General features: G+C 53.9%; 2 protein-coding genes across 8 annotated transcripts; both read left to right on the top strand.

Moving 5' to 3' along the window:
• The first annotated feature begins 3,002 nt into the window (after positions 1-3,002).
• Positions 3,003-8,000, top strand: SLC39A1 (solute carrier family 39 member 1). 4 transcript variants are annotated; one of them, XM_057554802.1, is made up of 5 exons: positions 3,926-3,967; positions 4,478-4,530; positions 4,694-4,912; positions 5,072-5,202; positions 6,355-8,000. In XM_057554802.1, the coding sequence occupies exons 3-5, from the start codon at positions 4,726-4,728 to the stop codon at positions 7,009-7,011; spliced, it is 975 nt and encodes a 324-aa protein (XP_057410785.1). In that variant the 5' UTR covers positions 3,926-3,967; positions 4,478-4,530; positions 4,694-4,725; the 3' UTR covers positions 7,012-8,000. The 4 variants fall into 4 exon arrangements, with proteins under 4 accessions (XP_057410773.1, XP_007178592.1, XP_057410785.1 ...); XM_057554790.1 differs by lacking the exons at positions 3,926-3,967; positions 4,478-4,530 and adding an exon at positions 3,003-3,158; XM_007178530.3 differs by lacking the exon at positions 4,478-4,530 and having other exon boundaries at positions 3,903-3,967.
• Positions 8,001-8,429: 429 nt separating this feature from the next.
• On the top strand, positions 8,430-18,157 carry CRTC2 (CREB regulated transcription coactivator 2). Of its 4 annotated transcripts, none has more exons than XM_007178531.3 (14): positions 8,432-8,760; positions 11,506-11,607; positions 11,683-11,799; positions 12,387-12,448; positions 13,071-13,139; positions 13,310-13,413; positions 13,514-13,543; positions 13,715-13,779; positions 13,881-13,930; positions 14,061-14,305; positions 14,668-15,074; positions 16,400-16,669; positions 17,189-17,375; positions 17,507-18,157. In XM_007178531.3, exons 1-14 carry the CDS (start codon positions 8,608-8,610, stop codon positions 17,725-17,727), a joined length of 2,082 nt encoding a protein of 693 aa, XP_007178593.1. In that variant the 5' UTR covers positions 8,432-8,607; the 3' UTR covers positions 17,728-18,157. The 4 variants fall into 4 exon arrangements, with proteins under 4 accessions (XP_007178594.1, XP_007178593.1, XP_057410760.1 ...); XM_057554777.1 differs by lacking the exon at positions 8,432-8,760 and adding an exon at positions 8,884-9,045; XM_057554784.1 differs by lacking the exon at positions 8,432-8,760 and adding an exon at positions 8,915-9,052.
• The last annotated feature ends 671 nt before the right edge of the window (positions 18,158-18,828 follow it).

Here is an 18,828-nt window from a genome sequence, read left to right as displayed (position 1 = left end):
GCATTGAGCCAATGGGATTACCGTCTCGAGGCAGGCTCCGCCGTAACTGGTCGGAATGGGCTGTCAGAGAAGGAGTGGGGCCAATGCGGCCGGAGCACTTATTTGTCTGGCGGGGATTTGGTCTGAGGGAGGGTAAGAGCCAGAAGACTTACTGTAGGGAAGGGGTGGGGTGTGGGGGGTGTGGGGCGCCGGGGGAACTTCCGGAATGTGGGCTGAGGCTTGGTTTGGTTTCACTTGCCACGTGACTCCGAAGTGTTAGGGAGTAAATAATAACCTGTTGACCCAAGTTATGTGACAGCGCTTTGACTCAGCGGGCGGAAAGTCGCGCAATCGCAGGTTGTCCAAATCCGTAATCCATGCATTATGCTACTAATAAAGAACAGCAGTTATATACGCACACTCACAGGACTCTGTTAACTAACGGAGGGACAAGGGCCTAGAAAACTGCAAGAGGTTAAAAAATCATTCGGATTTGGTTTGGGAATGACTTATTTTTTGCGTATGATTACCAACGACAATATGCAATATGTGTCCTGCATTTGTATAGTTTACAAAATGTTTTTTATAAGCATTGTTCTTCATTTAACACACAACAGCGCTGAGGTAGACAGGGCAGGTAATGTTTTTTACTAACTTTACCAATGAGAAGACAGATACGTGACTAGAATGTAGTAATACCGAAACTCAGGACATTTTGCCTTGGTCCAGAGACTGATGACCCAGGAATTCACTTTAAATAAAATGATGGATATAGGATAATACTGATATAGGTATGATTTTCATCTGCCTGCCTCCCCAGCAGTACTTCAAATAAAGGATAGCTGAGTGAATAAAGCACAAAAATTTGGGTTGTGGATCCAGAGTTCAAACTGGTATTCTTCCCGTGAAAATTTAAATGGGCTGAGGGTAAAGACAAGAACAGTATCTAATATTTATTGAGTAACTGATACATGGTCAGGTATTCTCATGTTACTCATATAATTCTCATAACAACTCACAGCTGGCAGAGAGAAGTTAAGTAACTTTCTCAAGATTACTCTTGTTGACTGAAAAACATTGCACAACCTAAAAGTTGAGAATTTTGTTTTATTTGGCAGTCTTTCTGAGGACTTCAAGCCTGGGAGGCAGCCTCTCAGACAGCCCTGAGGGACTGCTCCAAAGAGGTAAGGGAGGAACCAGGATATACAGGAGTTTTTGCAACAAAGACCAGGTATTAGGAACATCAAAGGATTGTTATTAATTAAAGAAAACCAGATATCTCAAGTTAATGAATTTAGCACTCTATGTATGGGAAAATGTAAGAGCCTGGGCTCACTGAAATTATTCCTTTGATTTGCACCTTAGCTCTCTAGGGCCAGTTTCCTGTTCTATCCCATCCCAAGTCCCTCAGGACACACCTTTGGGGGTGGCTGCAGTGGCTGAGGGCTTGGCAGCAGGGCAGCCCATTCCTATCCATCCTGAGTTCTCTCTGGGCTTACGAGGCGCCTGTAGTGGCTTGATGGCTGCAACATCCTTTGTTTACTCATATGGCAGGCAACATTTTTCATTCACACTTTGTAAGTAGCTGAACCAAGATTTGGATGCCTGAGCCCATATTCTTTGCACTATACGAAGCTACCTTGCTGGGGCTTTCTCAAATTTTCCCACTCTGGCTTTCCTGCTCATCTCCCCACATCTTGCTCAAGTAGTGAGGAGACAAAGCAGGCTTCCTAGATTCATGCAGAGCTCTAAGGAAAGCAGAGCTGTCCTTGCTGAGATCTTTCCTAGAGGAAGAAAGTTTTCAAAGGGCTTCCTGCAGGCTGCATGTGTAGAAATGATTAAGTGGAAGATATACAGTCGTCCCCGCTTATCCGTGGGGGATAGGTTCCAAGATCCCCCTCGGACACCAAAGTCCTCAAATGTTCAAGTCCCTTAAGTAAAATGATGTAGTACAAGCAGTCCTCTGTATTCGCCGTAGCAGTTCTGCATCTGTGAATAGGGAGGGCTGACTGCACTCAGCCTCTGTTGTTAGAACTGGATGGAACCTCTGGCATCATCTGCTAGTCTAACTTCCTTCTTCCACCTGATTTATCAAGCTCCTGAGAGGGAAAATGACTTGCCTAAGATCACACATCAAATTAAGGTAGAGCTGGGACTAGAACCCAAGTGTCCTGACTCCCAGTCCATGACTCCTTGTTAATTTACTAATTAACAATAATCTTGAAAGCATAATTTGCGACAGACAAACCAGTGCATGCATAATATTCCCTTGAATAATCTGTTTTCCCTAATAGTAATTTTTATCTTTTTTATTTTAAAATATTTATTTATTTTGGCTGAGCTGGGTCTTAGTTGCGGCACATGGGATCTTTGCTGGGTCATGTGGGCTTATAGTTGTGGCATGTGGGCTTCTTACTTGTGATATACGGACTTTTTTTTTTTTAATTTGTCTGTGTCGGGTCTTAGTTGTGGCAGGCGGGATCTTTTGTTGTGGCGCATGGGCTTCTCTAGTTGCAGCGCGTGGGCTCTAGAGCGTGTGGGCTCAGTAGTTGTGGCACGCGGGCTTAGTTGCCCCGCAGCATGTGGGATCTTAGTTCCCCGACCAGGGATCGAACCTGGGCCCCCTGTATTGGGAACGTGGAGTCTTACCCATTGGACCACCAGGGAAGTCCCAGTAATTTTTATCTTTTAATGAAGAGCTTGGAACAGCAACGATACTTTCATTAAGAGACAGGACACCAATACCACATTCCACTTACATCCTGATCTTAGAATCCTGTACGATTCTTTTCTCCCAGACCCCCTCCACCAAGAAGTCCTGATATTCCCTTTTCTTAAGGAAGTTGCTGGCCTGCATTTCCAGAGCCTTCTCAGAGGCATCACCTTGTCCCTTCTTTAGGTGAGGCCTCGTCACATTTGCAAAAAAAAATTGACTGACCCCCCTTTATTTTCCTCCTTTGCACCCTACCCTCCCATGAGACTAGGAGAGGATTCCGATAGCACCGTGATGTGGGCCAAGAGAATCCAGGCTAAGGAAGCAGTGAAGGTCCAGAGTCGAAAATACCTTGGTTCATTCAAGGAACAGAAAACAGAAAGGAGGCCAACAGGGCTGGAGGGAGAGAAGTTGGAGAGTTCCAGATGCGATTGGAGAGAACCCTGGCCAGATGCCTCGAGGCACGGTAAGGGTGATAAGCTGGAGTGTGCCGAGAGAAGCTCCTCACTGAGTGGGGTTTCAGCAACCTCTGAGAAGGGTCCCACCCACTTTTTTACCCACTTGCAGGCAGAAGGCTGCAGGGAAGTCAGCTCCGGCCATTGGTAGTTCAAGAAGGGTTGATTTTCAAGAAATACCCTCACTTTGCTATTCCCCTTTTCCAATTCTTCCTTGTCTTTTTTCTTCCTTGTGGGCGCTGGCGAGGGAGTCAAGCAAGGAAGTCAGTCCTAAGAAGGGAATGCTTTCCCTTTGGTGCCCAGGTGCCCAGAAGGGGATCTTAGAATCTTCTAAGAGAGATAAGAAGACTTCGGCCCAAGACCAGGCAGATATCCTCAGAGATGTGGGAGGCGGAAGACTTGGGAATGCGGGGGTTGGGTATGGAGCACCAGCCTTGACCGCGGGGTTTCTAGCTTCCTCTTTTAGAATCTTCAAAGGATCGAAGCCTTCGTTGACCGGCCACGTTCGCCGGTCAGACGTCCACCACAGCGCCCCAGGCCCTCAGCCCCTCAGCCCCTCAGCCCCTGGGTGCTCTCCTAATTCCCTTCCCTTGCCCCGCCCCACTTATCTTCGCCTCAGCCGGGCTCTGGCTGTTGGCCTCTGATTGCTCCTAGCTCACGTCACTCCCAGTCTGGCCCCGCCCTCTGGGCGCTGTCATTGGCCACTGGGGGGGTCGGTACACCGCGGTTGCGGGGGGAGGGGTAAACGATGGGGAGGGGGCGGGAATTCCCGATTGGAGGCCGGAACAGAGCGGATGCCTTGTAGGGAGACCCTCGAGAGGTGAGTGCGGGATCCCAGAGAGCGGGATCCGGGTCGGCCGCCCAGAATTCTCGGGGCCTACGAGCCGGAGTCCGGGCTCTCACATTCTTCTTCAGCTTCCCGGCACGCTGGCGGCCTCAGTCCCCGCCTCCCGGAGCCCGGACTTCCAGACACCGCCCTCAGTTGTTGGGTCAGCCCGTCCCGGGACCCCAGACGCCTAGGGCCCCTCTTTGGTCGTTTGCCCCGACATCCCAGCCTGTGGCCTGAAACGGTCGCTCTCTGCTCTCGGGGGGATGGCGCTGGGGAAATGGGAGCGGGAGAGCACACCAGCTCTCCCTGTTCAGGTGGTCCACGAAGCTACCCATGACATCTCTCCCTGAACCCTCTTCTCTTCATCCATTCCTTCCTGGAAAGGAGGCTTGACCTCTCCTTTGCTTAGAGGACCCCAGCTCTCTAGTTTTCTGGGAGCTCCGCATGAAAGGGTAATGAGATATCCACACAGTCCTCATGCCTCAGTTTCCCCCTTGCTAGGTCCCTGAATAAGTCACTTGAAGAAGTCACTTGAAAGGGATAAAGTCTGAGGGGTAAGAGGGATATTCCCAATACAGGAGTGGATGGGTCACACTGGGATAGGGAAGGTCACAGAGTGGCTGGGGTGAGGGAGCTGCATTCTGCTGACCAGCCTTCCCCTTTCCTTGGCCCCATATTTCCCTAGTGACCACTCCCCCACTCACCCTGTCTTCCTAGGTCTGAGAGTCACTGGAGCTACCACAGCCACCATGGGGCCCTGGGGAGAGCCAGAGCTCCTGGTGTGGCGCCCCGAGGCAGCAGCCTCGGAGCCCCCAGTGCCCGTGGGACTGGAGGTGAAGTTGGGGGCCCTGGTGCTGTTGCTGGTGCTCACTCTCATCTGCAGCCTAGTGCCCATCTGTGTGCTGCGCCGGCCCGGCGCTAACCCTGAAGCCTCAGGTAAGCCTCTCCTTTTCCCTGCTGCCACGGATGCTTGGGGGAGGGAAGGCTCTGGGGTTAAGGAAGGTGACCTAAGAGGGGACAGCAAGAGTGACTGTTGCTTAGGTTGGGTAGTGGGGCTCATTTGCTCATTCCCTTCTATGCTCCACTCCTCCCCAGCCTCCCGCCAAAAAGCCCTGAGCCTGGTAAGCTGCTTTGCGGGTGGTGTCTTTCTGGCCACATGTCTCCTGGACCTGCTGCCCGACTACCTGGCTGCCATAGATGAGGCCCTGGCGGCCCTGCATGTGACGGTGAGCCCCGGTCATCTGCATGTGACCCTGTGTATGTGGGTGTTCAATCACATGCTTCTAGGAGAGGTGTTTGTATGGCTCTGTCCGTGTGTCACTCCACGACTGTATGGAAGGTTCTTGGCATGTGACCCCATGAGCTGTGATTTTTAGTCATAGAGCATAACTCTTTCTGTAGGTTCTCACCCCCTCAGTCCCTATGTGACCCCTACGTACCCTTTGTGACAGTGTGAGGAACCCTATTACCAGGTGTGTGACCTATCTGTAGGTTTCTCTAGTTTCAGCCTCCAGGAAGTTAATAGCCCTCCAAGAATCATATTCACCCTTCACCCTTTCCTGAAGGGCTGGAGATAGAGGTCCCTACAGGCCTGGGACAGGTAGGAGGCAATTCCCAGGGACCCAGTGTTGCTGACCAAAAGGCTGTATAACCCAAGGAAGTAGGGTGTGGGGAAGATCAAGTCCAAGGCATAGGACAGTCTTATTGGAAAAACTGAGACAGTTGGAGGAACTGAGGAAGTAACACTGAATGTAACTGTTTGTCTGTGACTGAGTGACTTGTGTCTCTGTGTGACTGTGTGCAAGCCTGATTGTCCCTGTGACAGTATGTGGCTCTGTGTGTGAACATTTGGGAAAGTGGGCCAATGTGTGGCCTACATGTGACTCTTTGTGTCCATCTACCTCAGTGACTTTCAGCTGGGGGTGGTTTTGCCCACCCCTGTCATCCTTCCACCCTCACCCCCCACCTCCCCAGGAAACATTTGGTAATGTCTGGAGACATTTTTGGTTGTCCCAACTCAGGGAGGGAGGGCTTGCTACTGGCATCTATTGGGTATAGGCTAGGGATGCTGCTAAACATCCTACAGTGCACAGGACAGCCCCCTACATCAAAGAATTATCCAATCCAAAATGTTAATAGTACTAAAGTTGAGAAACCATGATCTACATGTAACACTGGGAGTGACACCATAATCTGTACGGTTGTGTGTCATTCTGTGTCTGTGGCACTAAGTGACTATATTTTTGTGTAACTGAGAGTGGCTCTGTGTGTGGGACCCCAGGTCTGTGTAACTGGGACTCCACTAAACTCTGCATCTGACTCTTCCTTTCCATTCTTGACCTGTCTCCTGAAGTCCACGCTGTCCCCTTTGCCCACAGCTCCAGTTCCCCTTACAAGAGTTCATCCTGGCCATGGGCTTCTTCCTGGTCCTGGTGATGGAGCAGATCACGCTGGCTTACAAGGAACAGTCGGGGCCACCACCTCGAGAGGAGATGAGGGCTTTGCTGGGAACAGCGAATGGTGGGCTGCAGCACTGGCATGACAGACCAGAGGTCCCACAGGCAGGTGGGGCCCCGGCAGCCCCCTCAGCCCTGCGTGCCTGTGTACTGGTCTTCTCCCTGGCCCTGCATTCAGTGTTTGAGGGGCTGGCAGTGGGGCTGCAGCGAGACCGGGCTCGGGCCATGGAGTTGTGCCTGGCTTTGCTGCTCCACAAGGGTATCCTGGCAGTCAGCTTATCCCTGCGGCTGCTGCAGAGCCACCTGCGAGCACAGGTGGTGGCTGGCTGTGGGATCCTCTTCTCATGCATGACACCCCTGGGCATTGGACTGGGTGCAGCTCTGGCAGAGTCAGCAGGGCCACTGCACCAGCTGGCCCAGTCTGTGCTGGAGGGCATGGCGGCTGGCACCTTTCTCTATATCACCTTCCTGGAAATCCTGCCCCAGGAGCTGGCCACTTCTGAGCAGAGAATCCTCAAGGTCATTCTGCTCCTAGCAGGCTTTGCCCTGCTCACTGGCCTGCTCTTTATCCAAGTCTAGGGGGCTCCAAGATATGCACGGGAGGTTGGGTATCACGTGCCCTTGACCTTTCTCCCCCTCTCCCAGTGTGTGGGGAATAGGAGGGAGTGGGGAAGGGAGGTACTGAGGACCAAAGAGTTCTCTGGGAGGTAAGGATGAAGCCTTTGGGACTATTTGGCCAATGAGAGGGAAGTGGGCAGACAAGAGCCTGGCCCCCAGGCCCAAGGGACAAAAGATGGTCAAGTCACTAGAGACATGATCAAGGGACATTAGTATTGGGGAAGACACTGAGTGCTGGTATCAGGGATCAGACACTACACATAGGGACAAGCTGATAGTTGGGAGGCTGGAGGTGGGTACCCAGCTGCTGTGGGATAGAGGTATAGAGAGGGCATAGGCCCAGAGTCAGCAGTCCTGTTGGTTCTAGCCCATTTCAGCCCTCTGTCACTTGGAGTGGACCCCTCCAACTTTTCTTAGCTCCTACTTTCATATCTATCTTCCTCTTCCCTTCTCCCAGGGGACTAGTGCCAAATGGCATCTTCCTGCCAGTTTTGGTACCTTCTCTGGCTTCTCCAGTCCTGGTCACTCCTGTATTTTTAAAGTGCCAAATAAATCCCCTCCCTCTTTCTCAAAGCACAAGTGATGGCACTGAGCCCTGCCCAGCACCTCAGTGGAAGGGGTCAGCTTGCTCTTTGGTCCCAGATTGTGGTGTAGGACAGAAATGTTTGCTGAGGTGGGGTGGGGGGCAGGTTGGCAGAGCTACCGTCCCCCACTACTGCTGCACCCTAGGAATACTGAAAATGGACATGGTGCCCCGTGCCTAGATGATAAACACTGAGATGCCAAAACTTTTTTTATACCAGAGGATCCCAAGGGGGAAGGGGAAGGCTCGCCCCCAGGGTTATTTTTTGGGGCGGGAGGGCTGTGCATAGGGCCATATTCTCTAGAATCTATTTTACTAACTGACCTGTTTTGGGACATGTTACCCAAATAAAACGAGTTTCTACACATCTGTACGGTATCTGATTCATTTGTCTTGGGAAAGGGGTGGGCACATGGCAAGTCTGAGAGGGCCTGAGTCCCAGATGTTTAGGGCTGTTTGAATATCCCTGATCTCACTGTTTTAATTCAGGTCCCTCTAGTTCCCTTCCCTGGAGATGAGCAAATTTTTCCTCTTGTCTCTTCCTGCTTCCTTCCATGTCTCCACCCCTTCCCTTTCCTCCCTTTTCCTTTCCTCTCTTTAATCCCTCGCCCCTTCGCGTTTGTAGGCTCGGGACCAATGCAGAACTACTTTTCCCAGATTGCCCCGCGCAGGGAGGAGCCGAGAGGGAGGAGCAAAGTCCCCAGTTCCCGGAGTCAACAGGGCAGCTGGGAAATGGTGTCCGTTTCCTCTCCCGTATTGCGTGACTGGGGCTGCGAAGGAGTCACGTAAACAAACTATAATTCCCGGCGGGCCCCGCGCGCAGCAGGTCAGGGCTAGGCTGGGGCCGGGTTCGCGGTGCTCGCTGAGGCGGCGGCGGCGGCGGCGGCGGCTACGGCTGGAAGAGCCGGGCCGGGGCCCGCGGCGGAGGCCGTGGCTTGTATTGGGAGGGTGGCGGGGAGGGACGGGGGAGGAAGATGGCGACGTCGGGGGCGAATGGGCCCGGCTCGGCCACGGCCTCAGCTTCCAATCCGCGCAAGTTTAGTGAGAAGATCGCGCTGCAGAAGCAGCGTCAGGCCGAGGAGACGGCGGCCTTCGAGGAGGTGATGATGGACATCGGCTCCACCCGGGTGAGGGGCCGCGCCGGCAAGCGGGAGCAGAGCAGAGCACTTCTCGAGTGGGGAGCCGAGAGGCGGGGCGGGGGCGGGAGCCGCAGCGAAAGAGGCGGAACGCGGCAGGGGTAGCGGGCGCCGCCGTCTGGGAGGCACGGGTGGAGGGCCGGGGGGCAGGAAGACGGGTTTTGCGGGAGGAGGTCGAAACTCCAGAGAGGCTGGAGGGTTTGGGAACGAATGGGAACTGAGGAAGTGAGGCAGGAGTGGACAGAGAGAGGAGATGGTCCCCGAAGCCCGACGGAGGTAGGAGGTGGGTGGTCCTTGTGCATCTCTGATTGAGTTCTCTCAGGGCCTCTGCTGAAGCATCTTCTATGTTGGGTTATGGGGTTGGGGGATGGCCTGCTTGCCCTAGTCTGGCTCCTCTCAGTTGGTGATCTCCTCTCTTCTGGTCCCTCTGCCGTGTTGTGCTACTCTCGGCAGTTAGTATCTCCGGGAAAGGGCCCCTTGAGTGGTTTGAACGGCAGCGCTGGGTATAGTGGGGCAGGAAGTCCCCTCCTGCGTCCCGTCCCTTTGCTTCCTTTTTCAAATACTTCTTGTGGTTTCCTGACGTGAATGAAGGTGAGGTCCATTGCTCACAGACTGGTGGTATTTTACCCTGGCCGCCTTGGAGGAGAGATAGGGCTTTGGATCTCGAAAGGGGGTAACCAGTTGGCTGTAGGTTATGTGGAACCTGATGGTTAGCTGAACTTTCTAGAGAGACGACTGTTTTGTGGGTCAGTTATGGGGTGCCTTGGAGGGTCTTCTGTGTGTAGGGAATATTCATTCCTGGGAAGTTCCAGAAAGAAGGAATCCTGGCGGCGTTGCTTCTGAAGCCCCCTGATCTTGGTTTCTTGCTTCCCAGGGCTGGATGTCAGAGAGAGAGAGGGGTGGGAGTTTGCCTAGCTGGTATGCAGTCCTAATTTAGGGACACATTATTCTCAAAACAGCAGGTGAGGATATTGCAGTGATCCCTTATGGCAGGGAGCTAGAAGGAATTTAAGGGGTGATGGATGGCCAAACATAAATACCACATTTCAAAGTTCTTTCTGCTCGTCTGACTGCCTTTGATTGAACCTGCCTATGACTGTAACTCCGGTTGTATTTTTGTGTGTGTCTCCCTTGACTCTGTTAGTCTTTTTTGTGTTTTTTACTCTTTTGAGTCTCTAGAGACCATGTGTCCTAGTTTTTGGGAGTCAGAACAGAGAAAGGTGGGGAAGCAAATTGTGTGTGTGTGTGTGTGTGTGTGTGCATAACCCCCTCTAACCGCCGTGAGGATCATGATCTAACTGTGGACTGTCCCCCCTTTAGGAGCTTTTGATCAAAGTGGGGGCAGAGCCAGGAAGGTGGGCCAGAGGCTGACCTCCATCTGACAGCGGAGGAGTGGTGGGATCTTAGGGCTTATAGGTACAAACAAAAGCTCAAAACTGGGCCTTCTTTCTTTGTGGTGCCTTGGTCTGTCAAAAGGTCCCCTCCACTCACCTTGCCCCTGTTGGTTAACTTTTCTTCTGCACATAAAAAAATCTAGTGGGCATACATGTCCAGGTCCTGGGGACCCAAGAGTCTAAAGCTAGGGATCAGAGACCTGGAGCTCAGCCTGTTATCTGGCCAGCTGGGAGGTCTCATTTGAGGCAGATGTGGCTGTTGGGGCCTATACTCCTGGAAGCTGGGGTTATCATGTATATTAGTAGCAGTCTTGAAGTGGCCCAAAGGTCAGCATAGTGCCCTCTAAACTCACTGGACTGACCTCTTGGAACAGAAAGTCAATTCTGTTGTTGGCCTATGCACAAACAGTGTGACCCCTGGAAGCTCTTAGAATCTTAACCACTCATCAGCTGCCCTGGGTCTCCTTATTTGGCTGGGGTGGCAGTAGCTGAGTCTTAGAAGTAGGTGCTCACCTCTCACAGAGGGACATGAGACCTTTAGACAGACTAAAACCATGCCAGGCTGAGGGTTGTGGTGTCTTACTCCAGTGCCAGACGTATCTCCCCAAAGTGAGGATGAGGCCAAGGAGACGGCTCTGGCCCAGGCTGGAGTGGGCTACTGCTTTTCTCACCCCCATTCTCCAGGCTCCCCTACCAATTCAGGGGCTTTAGGACTAGGTAGAAGAATGCTTCTTTGTTTTGGCACTGTTTTTCCAGTTAGAAGAGCCATCATTCCTTAGTTGTTCTAGTTTGGGAGGTACTGGCTCTGTGTAGCCTTCCTGAGGCTGGGCAAATGGCAGAGCCCAGAAGCTTGTGCCTGCCCTCCAGAGTGGGGAGGAAAGAGGCTGGCAGTTATGGCTCTATGGCATCCACCTGTGGCCCTTCCCTTGTCTTCCAATTAGTCCTGGACGCATCTGGAAGGGAAAGCAGAGGTGCCTAATAGGCACCCTTCCCCAGGAGTTAACCCATGTGACTAGTCTAGGGGCTCCTGGCAACCCCTCAGGGACTCTGTTTAGACTGATGCCGACTAGGACAGGCCCTGAGCAGAGTATCAGGCTCCACCTGGCAGGGTGATGCCAGGCATTAGTGATAGCATTGATGGGGGCAGCCTGAGGAAGAGCTAGGGCAGATTGTTTGCACCAGGTCTCAGTGGACCTTCTCCCCAGTACTGGCTTTTCTTCTGGCAGATCTCTTAAAAGCAGCAGCAATAGTAGCATGTCCTGGAGACAGGGATGGCAAGGGTGGCCACAGGAACAGTGCTCAGGACCCTCCCTGACATTCCCATTTGTCCTACATGTCTCAGTTACAGGCCCAAAAACTGCGACTGGCATACACAAGGAGCTCCCATTATGGTGGCTCTCTGCCCAACGTGAACCAGATTGGCTGTGGCCTGGCTGAGTTCCAGGTGAGTGGACACCAGTTGGGGGAGCGCAGGCTCTCATGCAGCTCCCTCTGTTGACTTGCCTGTCTCTTTTGGCAGAGCCCCCTCCACTCCCCTTTGGATTCATCCCGGAGCACTCGGCACCACGGGCTGGTGGAACGGGTGCAGCGAGATCCCCGAAGAATGGTGTCCCCACTTCGCCGCTACCCCCGCCACATATCCTTCACTGAGGGGCTGCGGAGTCTGGAGGGCAGTGGGGTGGGGTTCCTCAGGAGCTCATGGTAGGAAAAGGGACCTGAAGTGTTGTCCAGTGCCATCCTGCGGGAGCTCTCCTTTACCCAGGTTCCCTGAAAAGTGACATTTGGCGCGTGTTTCAGTACTGGCTCCTGTGACAGGGAGCTGCCCCTCCTGAGACTGTGTCCTCCATCTCTGGCTGGCACTGACTGTCCTCACTTCAGCTTGCTCTTGGCTGCTAGAGGCAGGGCTCCCTGATATGTCTCATGCTACAGGGATTTTGCTTCCCTCCTGCTCACATTTCTGTTCTTAGCTTTCAGTCTCAGAGACCTCCACAGACCTGTCTGCCCCAAGCCCTGCCTAGATATTCGCCTCTATTTTCCAGCTTCTCTAGGCCTGATTCCCTTTTTCTCTTCCATTCTTTGCCCCTATTGTTGCCCCTCATAGAGGAGGAGAAAGGTGTTTGTTTCTTGAAACAACTCACCTGCTGCCTTCCGTTATTTTTCTCTCATCTGGTCTCTCTCGCATCCACCCCCTCCTCACTTTTTCCCTTAACTGGTGCTCTTCACGTTGACAGCTCTCCCTATAGTCCTGCCTACTTATCTCCTCCCCCGGAGTCCAGCTGGCGGAGGTCAGTGTCCAGGGCGGGCAGGATCTCCTGCCCACTCTCTGACTTGTCTCTGGCGGGAGCTGGGGATGGGTCTGGGCCCGCTGGGCCAGGCTTTCAGCAGTACCTCCTCCCGTAACGGCAGGGCTGGGAGGGGTGGGGGCAGGTGGAGTGGGTGGGTCAGAGTCCAGTCGGGGCCATGTTGACACGTGTGGCCAAGCCTCCCAGTCCAGCCAGAGCAGGACTAATGGCAGCTGGGGTGTGTGGGGGGGGAGGGGAGAATGGTAGGGTGGCAGGTGAAAACGGCTGCCTCCTGTCAAGAGTGGGTGCCAGGTGCAGTGTTCTGGCATTCAGGTTTCTGAACTCTTCCCCTGTCCATCTCATCCCTAAGACTCATACCCAGCACAGTTGCTGGGCTCCAAGATTCCTATTCAGCTTGTCCTGGCAGAGAGGAGTTATTTCCAGATCTCCTAGGTTGTTTGGGGAGAAGGTTCACGGATCACAGATATCAGCAGAACCAGAAAGAAAGAGGCATGATGATCCTGGGTGCCCAGCCCTCTTGGCTGCCCCACACTTTCCAACCCCCATGCCTGCCCTCTGGTCCATTGCTAGCCTTCCTCCTCATCACTTTGTTTTTCCATCCCAGGACAATGCCCTGGGGCAATTTCCCTGCAGAGAAGGGGCAGTTGTTTCGACTACCATCTGCACTTAACAGGTGATGGCCCTTGCCTTCTTTAGGCCACATCTCTTCTTGTCTGTAGTTTCTGGGGCCCTGCTCCCTCACCCCACCCTGTCCCAGCCCAGCTAGTGTTTTCCCCTACTGAGCAGGGCATGAGGACCAGGAAGACTGTCACAGGTGCCAGCTCATCTCTTTTCCCCTCACAGGACAAGCTCTGACTCTGCCCTTCACACAAGTGTGATGAACCCCAGCCCTCAGGACACTTACCCAGGCCCTGCACCCCCCAGCGTCCTGCCCAGCCGCCGTGGAGGTAAGTGGCCATGTCCCAGGGGAGGGAGTAGTCGTGGAGCTTTTGTTTGAAGCAGGTAGGCAAGTGGGCACTGCAGCCAGCTCCACCGTATCCTTTGCAGGTTTTCTGGATGGCGAAATGGACTCCAAAGGTATGTGTTCCTCACCACATTTGGTACGTGCGGGTACTGAATGCCAGAGAATCTCTGGGCTGGTGTTGGGAGCTTTGTTCAGGGCCAGGGAGTGGGAGCCCTTCCACCTGCGTCTGCTTCCTGTCCTGCCTCCTTCTTCAACCCTCTCATCACCAGTCTTTCTCTTTCAAGTCCCTGCTATTGAGGAGAACTTGCCAGATGACAAGCATTTGCTGAAACCATGGGATGCTAAGAAGGTAGGCGTGGCCCACTGCCCCTCTTCTTTCCATGGGGTGGGTCTTCAGGGTCCTCCATTGAGCTCTGTCCTCATTTGCCACCTTCTTCCTTCTCTCCTCAGCTGTCCTCATCCTCCTCCCGACCTCGGTCCTGTGAAGTCCCTGGAATTAAGTACGTATCTCTCTGAGGTCGGCTGAGCGTTTGGAGGAGGGAAGCAAAGGGAAATGTGGAAGGCTGATCTCTGCTCTTCCCTGACCACTGCCCCCTACCCCCATTTACATCTTTTCCTCTCCTTCCCCAGCATCTTTCCATCTCCTGACCAGCCTGCCACTGTGCCTGTCCTCCCACCTGCCATGAACACGGGAGGCTCCCTACCTGACCTCACCAACCTGCACTTTCCCCCACCGCTGCCCACCCCCCTGGACCCAGAGGAGACAGTCTACCCCAGCCTGAGTGGGGGCAACAGTACCTCCAATTTGACCCACACCATGACCCACCTGGGCATCAGCGGGGGCCTGGGCCTGGGCCCAGGCTATGATGCACCAGGTGAGTGGCTGTCTTGGCTGTGTGTCCCTGGGGTGCTGCCTAGCTGGAGGGACGAAGGGGTGGGAGGCTGGATCACCTTGGGATTCTCCTGTGACTGCCCACACCAGCCCTTCACCTGTGTACCCCAGGATTCCCTCACAGCAGTTTTCTGCCAGTGAGAACTGGTAGGTGTGGCTTTTCCCGGAAAGAAGATGGAGAGCAACCCCCAAGCGGGCAATGCCATCCTGACTGTCAGGGACAGAGTAGGGAGGACATTGTGTTGCCACTTCCATAGTCTGGCCACTGCTACCCGTTCTGGGCAGAAAGAGGCCCAGTTCCCATCAGTAATGTTGGCATCTCTGGTTTTTTGTCTGTGCCTACAGGACTTCATTCACCTCTCAGCCACCCATCCTTGCAGTCTTCCCTAAGCAATCCCAACCTCCAGGCTTCCCTGAGCAGTCCTCAGCCCCAGCTCCAGGGCTCCCACAGTCACCCCTCACTGCCTGCCTCCTCCTTGGCCCGCCATGCACTGCCCACCACCTCCCTGGGTCACCCCTCACTCAGCGCCCCGGCCCTCTCCTCCTCCTCTTCCTCCTCTTCTGCTTCATCTCCGGTGCTGGGTGCCCCCCCTTACCCAGCTTCTACCCCTGGGGCTTCCCCCCGCCACCGCCGTGTGCCCCTCAGTCCCCTGAGTTTGCCCGTGGGCCCAGCCGACGCCAGAAGGTCCCAACAGCAACTGCCCAAACAGTTTTCGCCAACAATGTCACCCACCTTGTCTTCCATCACTCAGGTATGCGTGGCTCCCTTCCCTACATGTCTGTCTCCCTTCCCTTCCTTCTCCTGCCAAGTTCTCTCCCTCCCACCCTGCTTTCCTCAAATACCTCTTCTTCTTAACTCCTGTATTCCTGGTGTCATCCATCCCCTTCCATTCCTCTGTCCTCTGCCTGCCCCACTCTTATCCACCTTGTTTCCTCTTGGCTTAAGAATGCAAAACCTGGGGTTAAGTTTTCTGATTTCAAATCCTGGCCCCACCTCTTACTAGCAGTCTCCTTGGACAGTTATTTAACTTCTTTGAGCCTCAGCATCCTCATCTATAAAACCAGGACAGCAATGTAAGGATCAAAGGAAATCACATACGGAAAGTACGCAGCACCATGCCTAGCCCAGGTGCATGCTCGACAAGTGATAGCTTGTCCTTTCCCTTTTCTCTCTTTTTTGTTCCTATCCTTCTTTCCTTGTCTGTCTTTTTTCTCCTGCCTCCATCCTGTCCCATCCCCTCTCCCATCTCCTCTCCTTCTTTCATAGATTTCATAGAGTCAGAGACTGTCAGAGGATGGAGCCCAGTCCCTTCATCTTACAGATGAGGAGGCTGGGGCCCAGACGGAAAGTGACTTTTCCAAGTTTACACAGCATGTTAGGGAAGAGTTGGGACCATTACTAAAAATTTTTGTTTAGGGTTTTTTCCTCAATGTTAACATTCTTAGCTCTTCCCTCCCTCCCCATACTTCTCCCCTTTTCTGTTCTGTCTGCTCCCCTTCTTTCACCCTAATGCTCTTCTTCCCCTCTCCTCTGCCCTACTTTCCCTTTCTTTCTCTGTTGTTCCTCCCTGGAATGTGTGTTCTATGTTCCATCTTTATGCAGGTCCCCTTTTCTGTAGGAAAGACTAAGGTCAGGCCAGCAAGGGCTCTGCTCTCTGGGAACTTGGAGTAAGCCTAACTTCCCTCCTTCCCTCCTTTTTCCCTCCTTCCTCTCACAGTCCCTCTGGCCTCTTCAAGGCTTTAGAACAGCCATTCTCAAGGTCACTGTTGTGTGATCAGTCACTTGTGAGGTGTGTCACAAGTAGTTGATTACTAGCAGTAGTTAAAGTACCAAGGTTTAGGAATAGTTAACTCCTGGAGTGGATTCAAAATTATCCTTGTGTTAACCGCTGTCAGTCACTTTCATCCTGAGATGCATTTTTGAGAGTAGTTGTACCCCAGCGATGCCCAGTGGAACGGTTTTGGGTTTGTGTTGACAATGGTCGCAGCTTAAAAGGGTGGGAAGCGCTGACAAAGAGCTCCTCTCAGGGGGCACATTGAGGGGTAAGCTTCCCCCTTTCTCCTCGCTTTTCTTCAGGGCGTCGCCCTGGACACCAGTAAGCTGCCCAGTGACCAGCGGCTGCCTCCATACCCGTACAGCCCCCCAAGTTTGGTTCTGCCCACCCAGCCACCCACCCCAAAGCCTCTGCAGCAGCCGGGGCTGCCCTCTCAGGCCTGCTCAGTGCAGCCGTCCGGTGGGCAGCCCCCAGGCAGGCAGCTGCACTATGGGACACTGTACCCACCCAGCCCCAGTGGGCATGGGCAACAGTCTTACCACCGGCCGATGAGTGACTTCAGCCTGGGGAACGTGAGTACCCGGGTCCCTAGCTCAGAAGCAGGGGAGGGGCTGGGAGTGGGCCAGAAGAGCCTGAGTGGTATCGAGGGGGGCATTTTGAACTGGGCGATCTAGGTGGGGGAGAGCCTTCTTACCTGCCCCCAGGTAACACAGTACCGCCAGCTTGGAGCTCCTCTCTTCCTGCATTTGACCCCGACTCCTGCCCCTCTCCCCCAGCTACCTCCGCGCAGCTTGCTCTTTGATGACTACTGCTTTGACCCGTTGTCTTCCTGGCACGCGCATGCTCTGTCCCAGTAGGTACGGTGCCCACACCTACTTTGGGCCCCGTGCTCACTTCTCTCGCTGTGCTTGTGGCCATCTCCCGCTGTCTCTGCTTTTGTTCCCATGGTGGAGGTGGGAAGCGGGGTGGGGTAGGGGGAGGTGTATGAAGATTACTGGGCAAAGAGGATGTGTTAGCAGAGCTAGGCAAAGGCAGGCAGGACCACCCTGTTCTGAAGCCCGCTTTCTCAAGGCCTGTCTGTGTGCCCATAGCTGGAGCAGTTCAGCATGGAGAACCCATCAACCAGCCTGGCGCTGGATCCTCCTGGCTTTTCTGAAGGGCCTGGATTTTTAGGGGGTGAGGGGCCAGTGAGTGGTCCCCAGGACCCCCATGCCCTCAACCACCAGAACTTAACCCACTGTTCCCGCCATGGCTCAGGGCCTAACATCATCCTCACAGGTAAGAGGTGTGGGTGGTGATGGGGGATGGAAGGAGGGCGTGGTACATTTGGTGGCGCAGCAGGAGACTGAGGGGGTCTTGGAAGAGTTCGCAAGGCATGGGGTCCTCACTCGTCTCTTCTGCCCACACAGGAGACCCTTCACCCGGTTTCTCTAAGGAGATTTCAGCGGCCTTGGCTGGAGTGCCTGGTTTTGAGGTGTCAGCAGCTGGGCTGGAGCTGGGGCTGGGGCTGGAGGAGGAGCTGCGCATGGAGCCGCTGGGCCTGGAGGGGCTCAACATGCTGAGCGACCCCTGTGCCCTGCTGCCTGACCCTGCTGTGGAGGACTCGTTCCGCAGTGACCGGTTGCAGTGAGGGCACCTCATCGACATCCCTCTTCTCGGCCCTGTCCCCCATCACTGTCCCTTTCCTCCCTTCCCCCTGGCCAGTAGAGACTTTACTCTCTGCTCCCAGATCCTCTTTCTGACATGAACGGAGGATCCCAAGAATGAGAAAAGGCAAGGGGTTTGTCCAGGTGGCCCCTGAATTCTGCACAAGGGATGGGGCTTGGGGGAGCTCAAGGGAGGGCCTAAAGCACTTGTAACTTTGAACCGTCTGTCTGGAGGTCAGAGCCTGTTGGAAAGCAGGGGGTAGAGGGGAGCCCTGGAGGCAGGGCTTGTCCGGATGCCTGGGGTGGGCAGTGCCAGCCCCTCCTCACCACTCTTCCCCTTGCAATGGAGGAGAGAGCCAGAGTGGATATTATTTTTTATTAAATATATTATGTTAATAAAAAAATCATATCAAACCCTTGGTGTCGTTGGCTACTGTTTGGGATGCAGGTCGGGATCGAGGGAGTTCTTGGGGCACGGGCCCTCTCATCTGTATGCTTTTTGCGTTTTTTCAACACCATATGGTATTGTGGAGGGGCCCCCGAAGCCTCAGAATTTGTACTCAGCATTGGACATAGGGGTGCAGGCTGGGCATAGGCCCCTGGGGCAGCACATGCGCCCTCTCATCTGTCCAGGGCCTTGCTGCAGCATCAGGGGACAGGGGCTCTGACTGGCCAGACAAGTTACTGCTTTCTCAACCCTGAGGCCTGGCAGTGAGTCAGGAGATGAAGAGGTGACTGCTGGCTGCGCTCTCAGCTCTGGATTTTTCTGGTAGAATGATCCCAGTTTTCCTGGGGGTAGCTGGCCTCAGTGCTAAGGCTCCCAAGGAGAGAGGATTTAAAAACTACTGACGCCAGGTAGGTCTCAGATTGGCTCTCTCTTCTTTATGGCCCTTTAAGTTTAAGCCCAGAGGACCTGGAAGTTAGCTGTGGTACCTGGCCAGCCTCTGACCCCATGCTCCTAGGTCTCATTCCTGCCCCCTCACAATGCATGAATTCACTTCACCCTCCCCACTCTTCTCCACTCATTCATTCAGATGCTTGAGTGCTAACCTGTTCTGAAGAGGTTTCCTCTTTCTGGCTTGGGT

The sequence above is a fragment of the Balaenoptera acutorostrata genome, chromosome 1 (assembly GCF_949987535.1).
Source record: "Balaenoptera acutorostrata chromosome 1, mBalAcu1.1, whole genome shotgun sequence".
In the NCBI taxonomy this organism is placed as follows: Eukaryota; Metazoa; Chordata; class Mammalia; order Artiodactyla; family Balaenopteridae; genus Balaenoptera; species Balaenoptera acutorostrata.
This window is presented reverse-complemented; position numbering and strand designations above follow the sequence as displayed.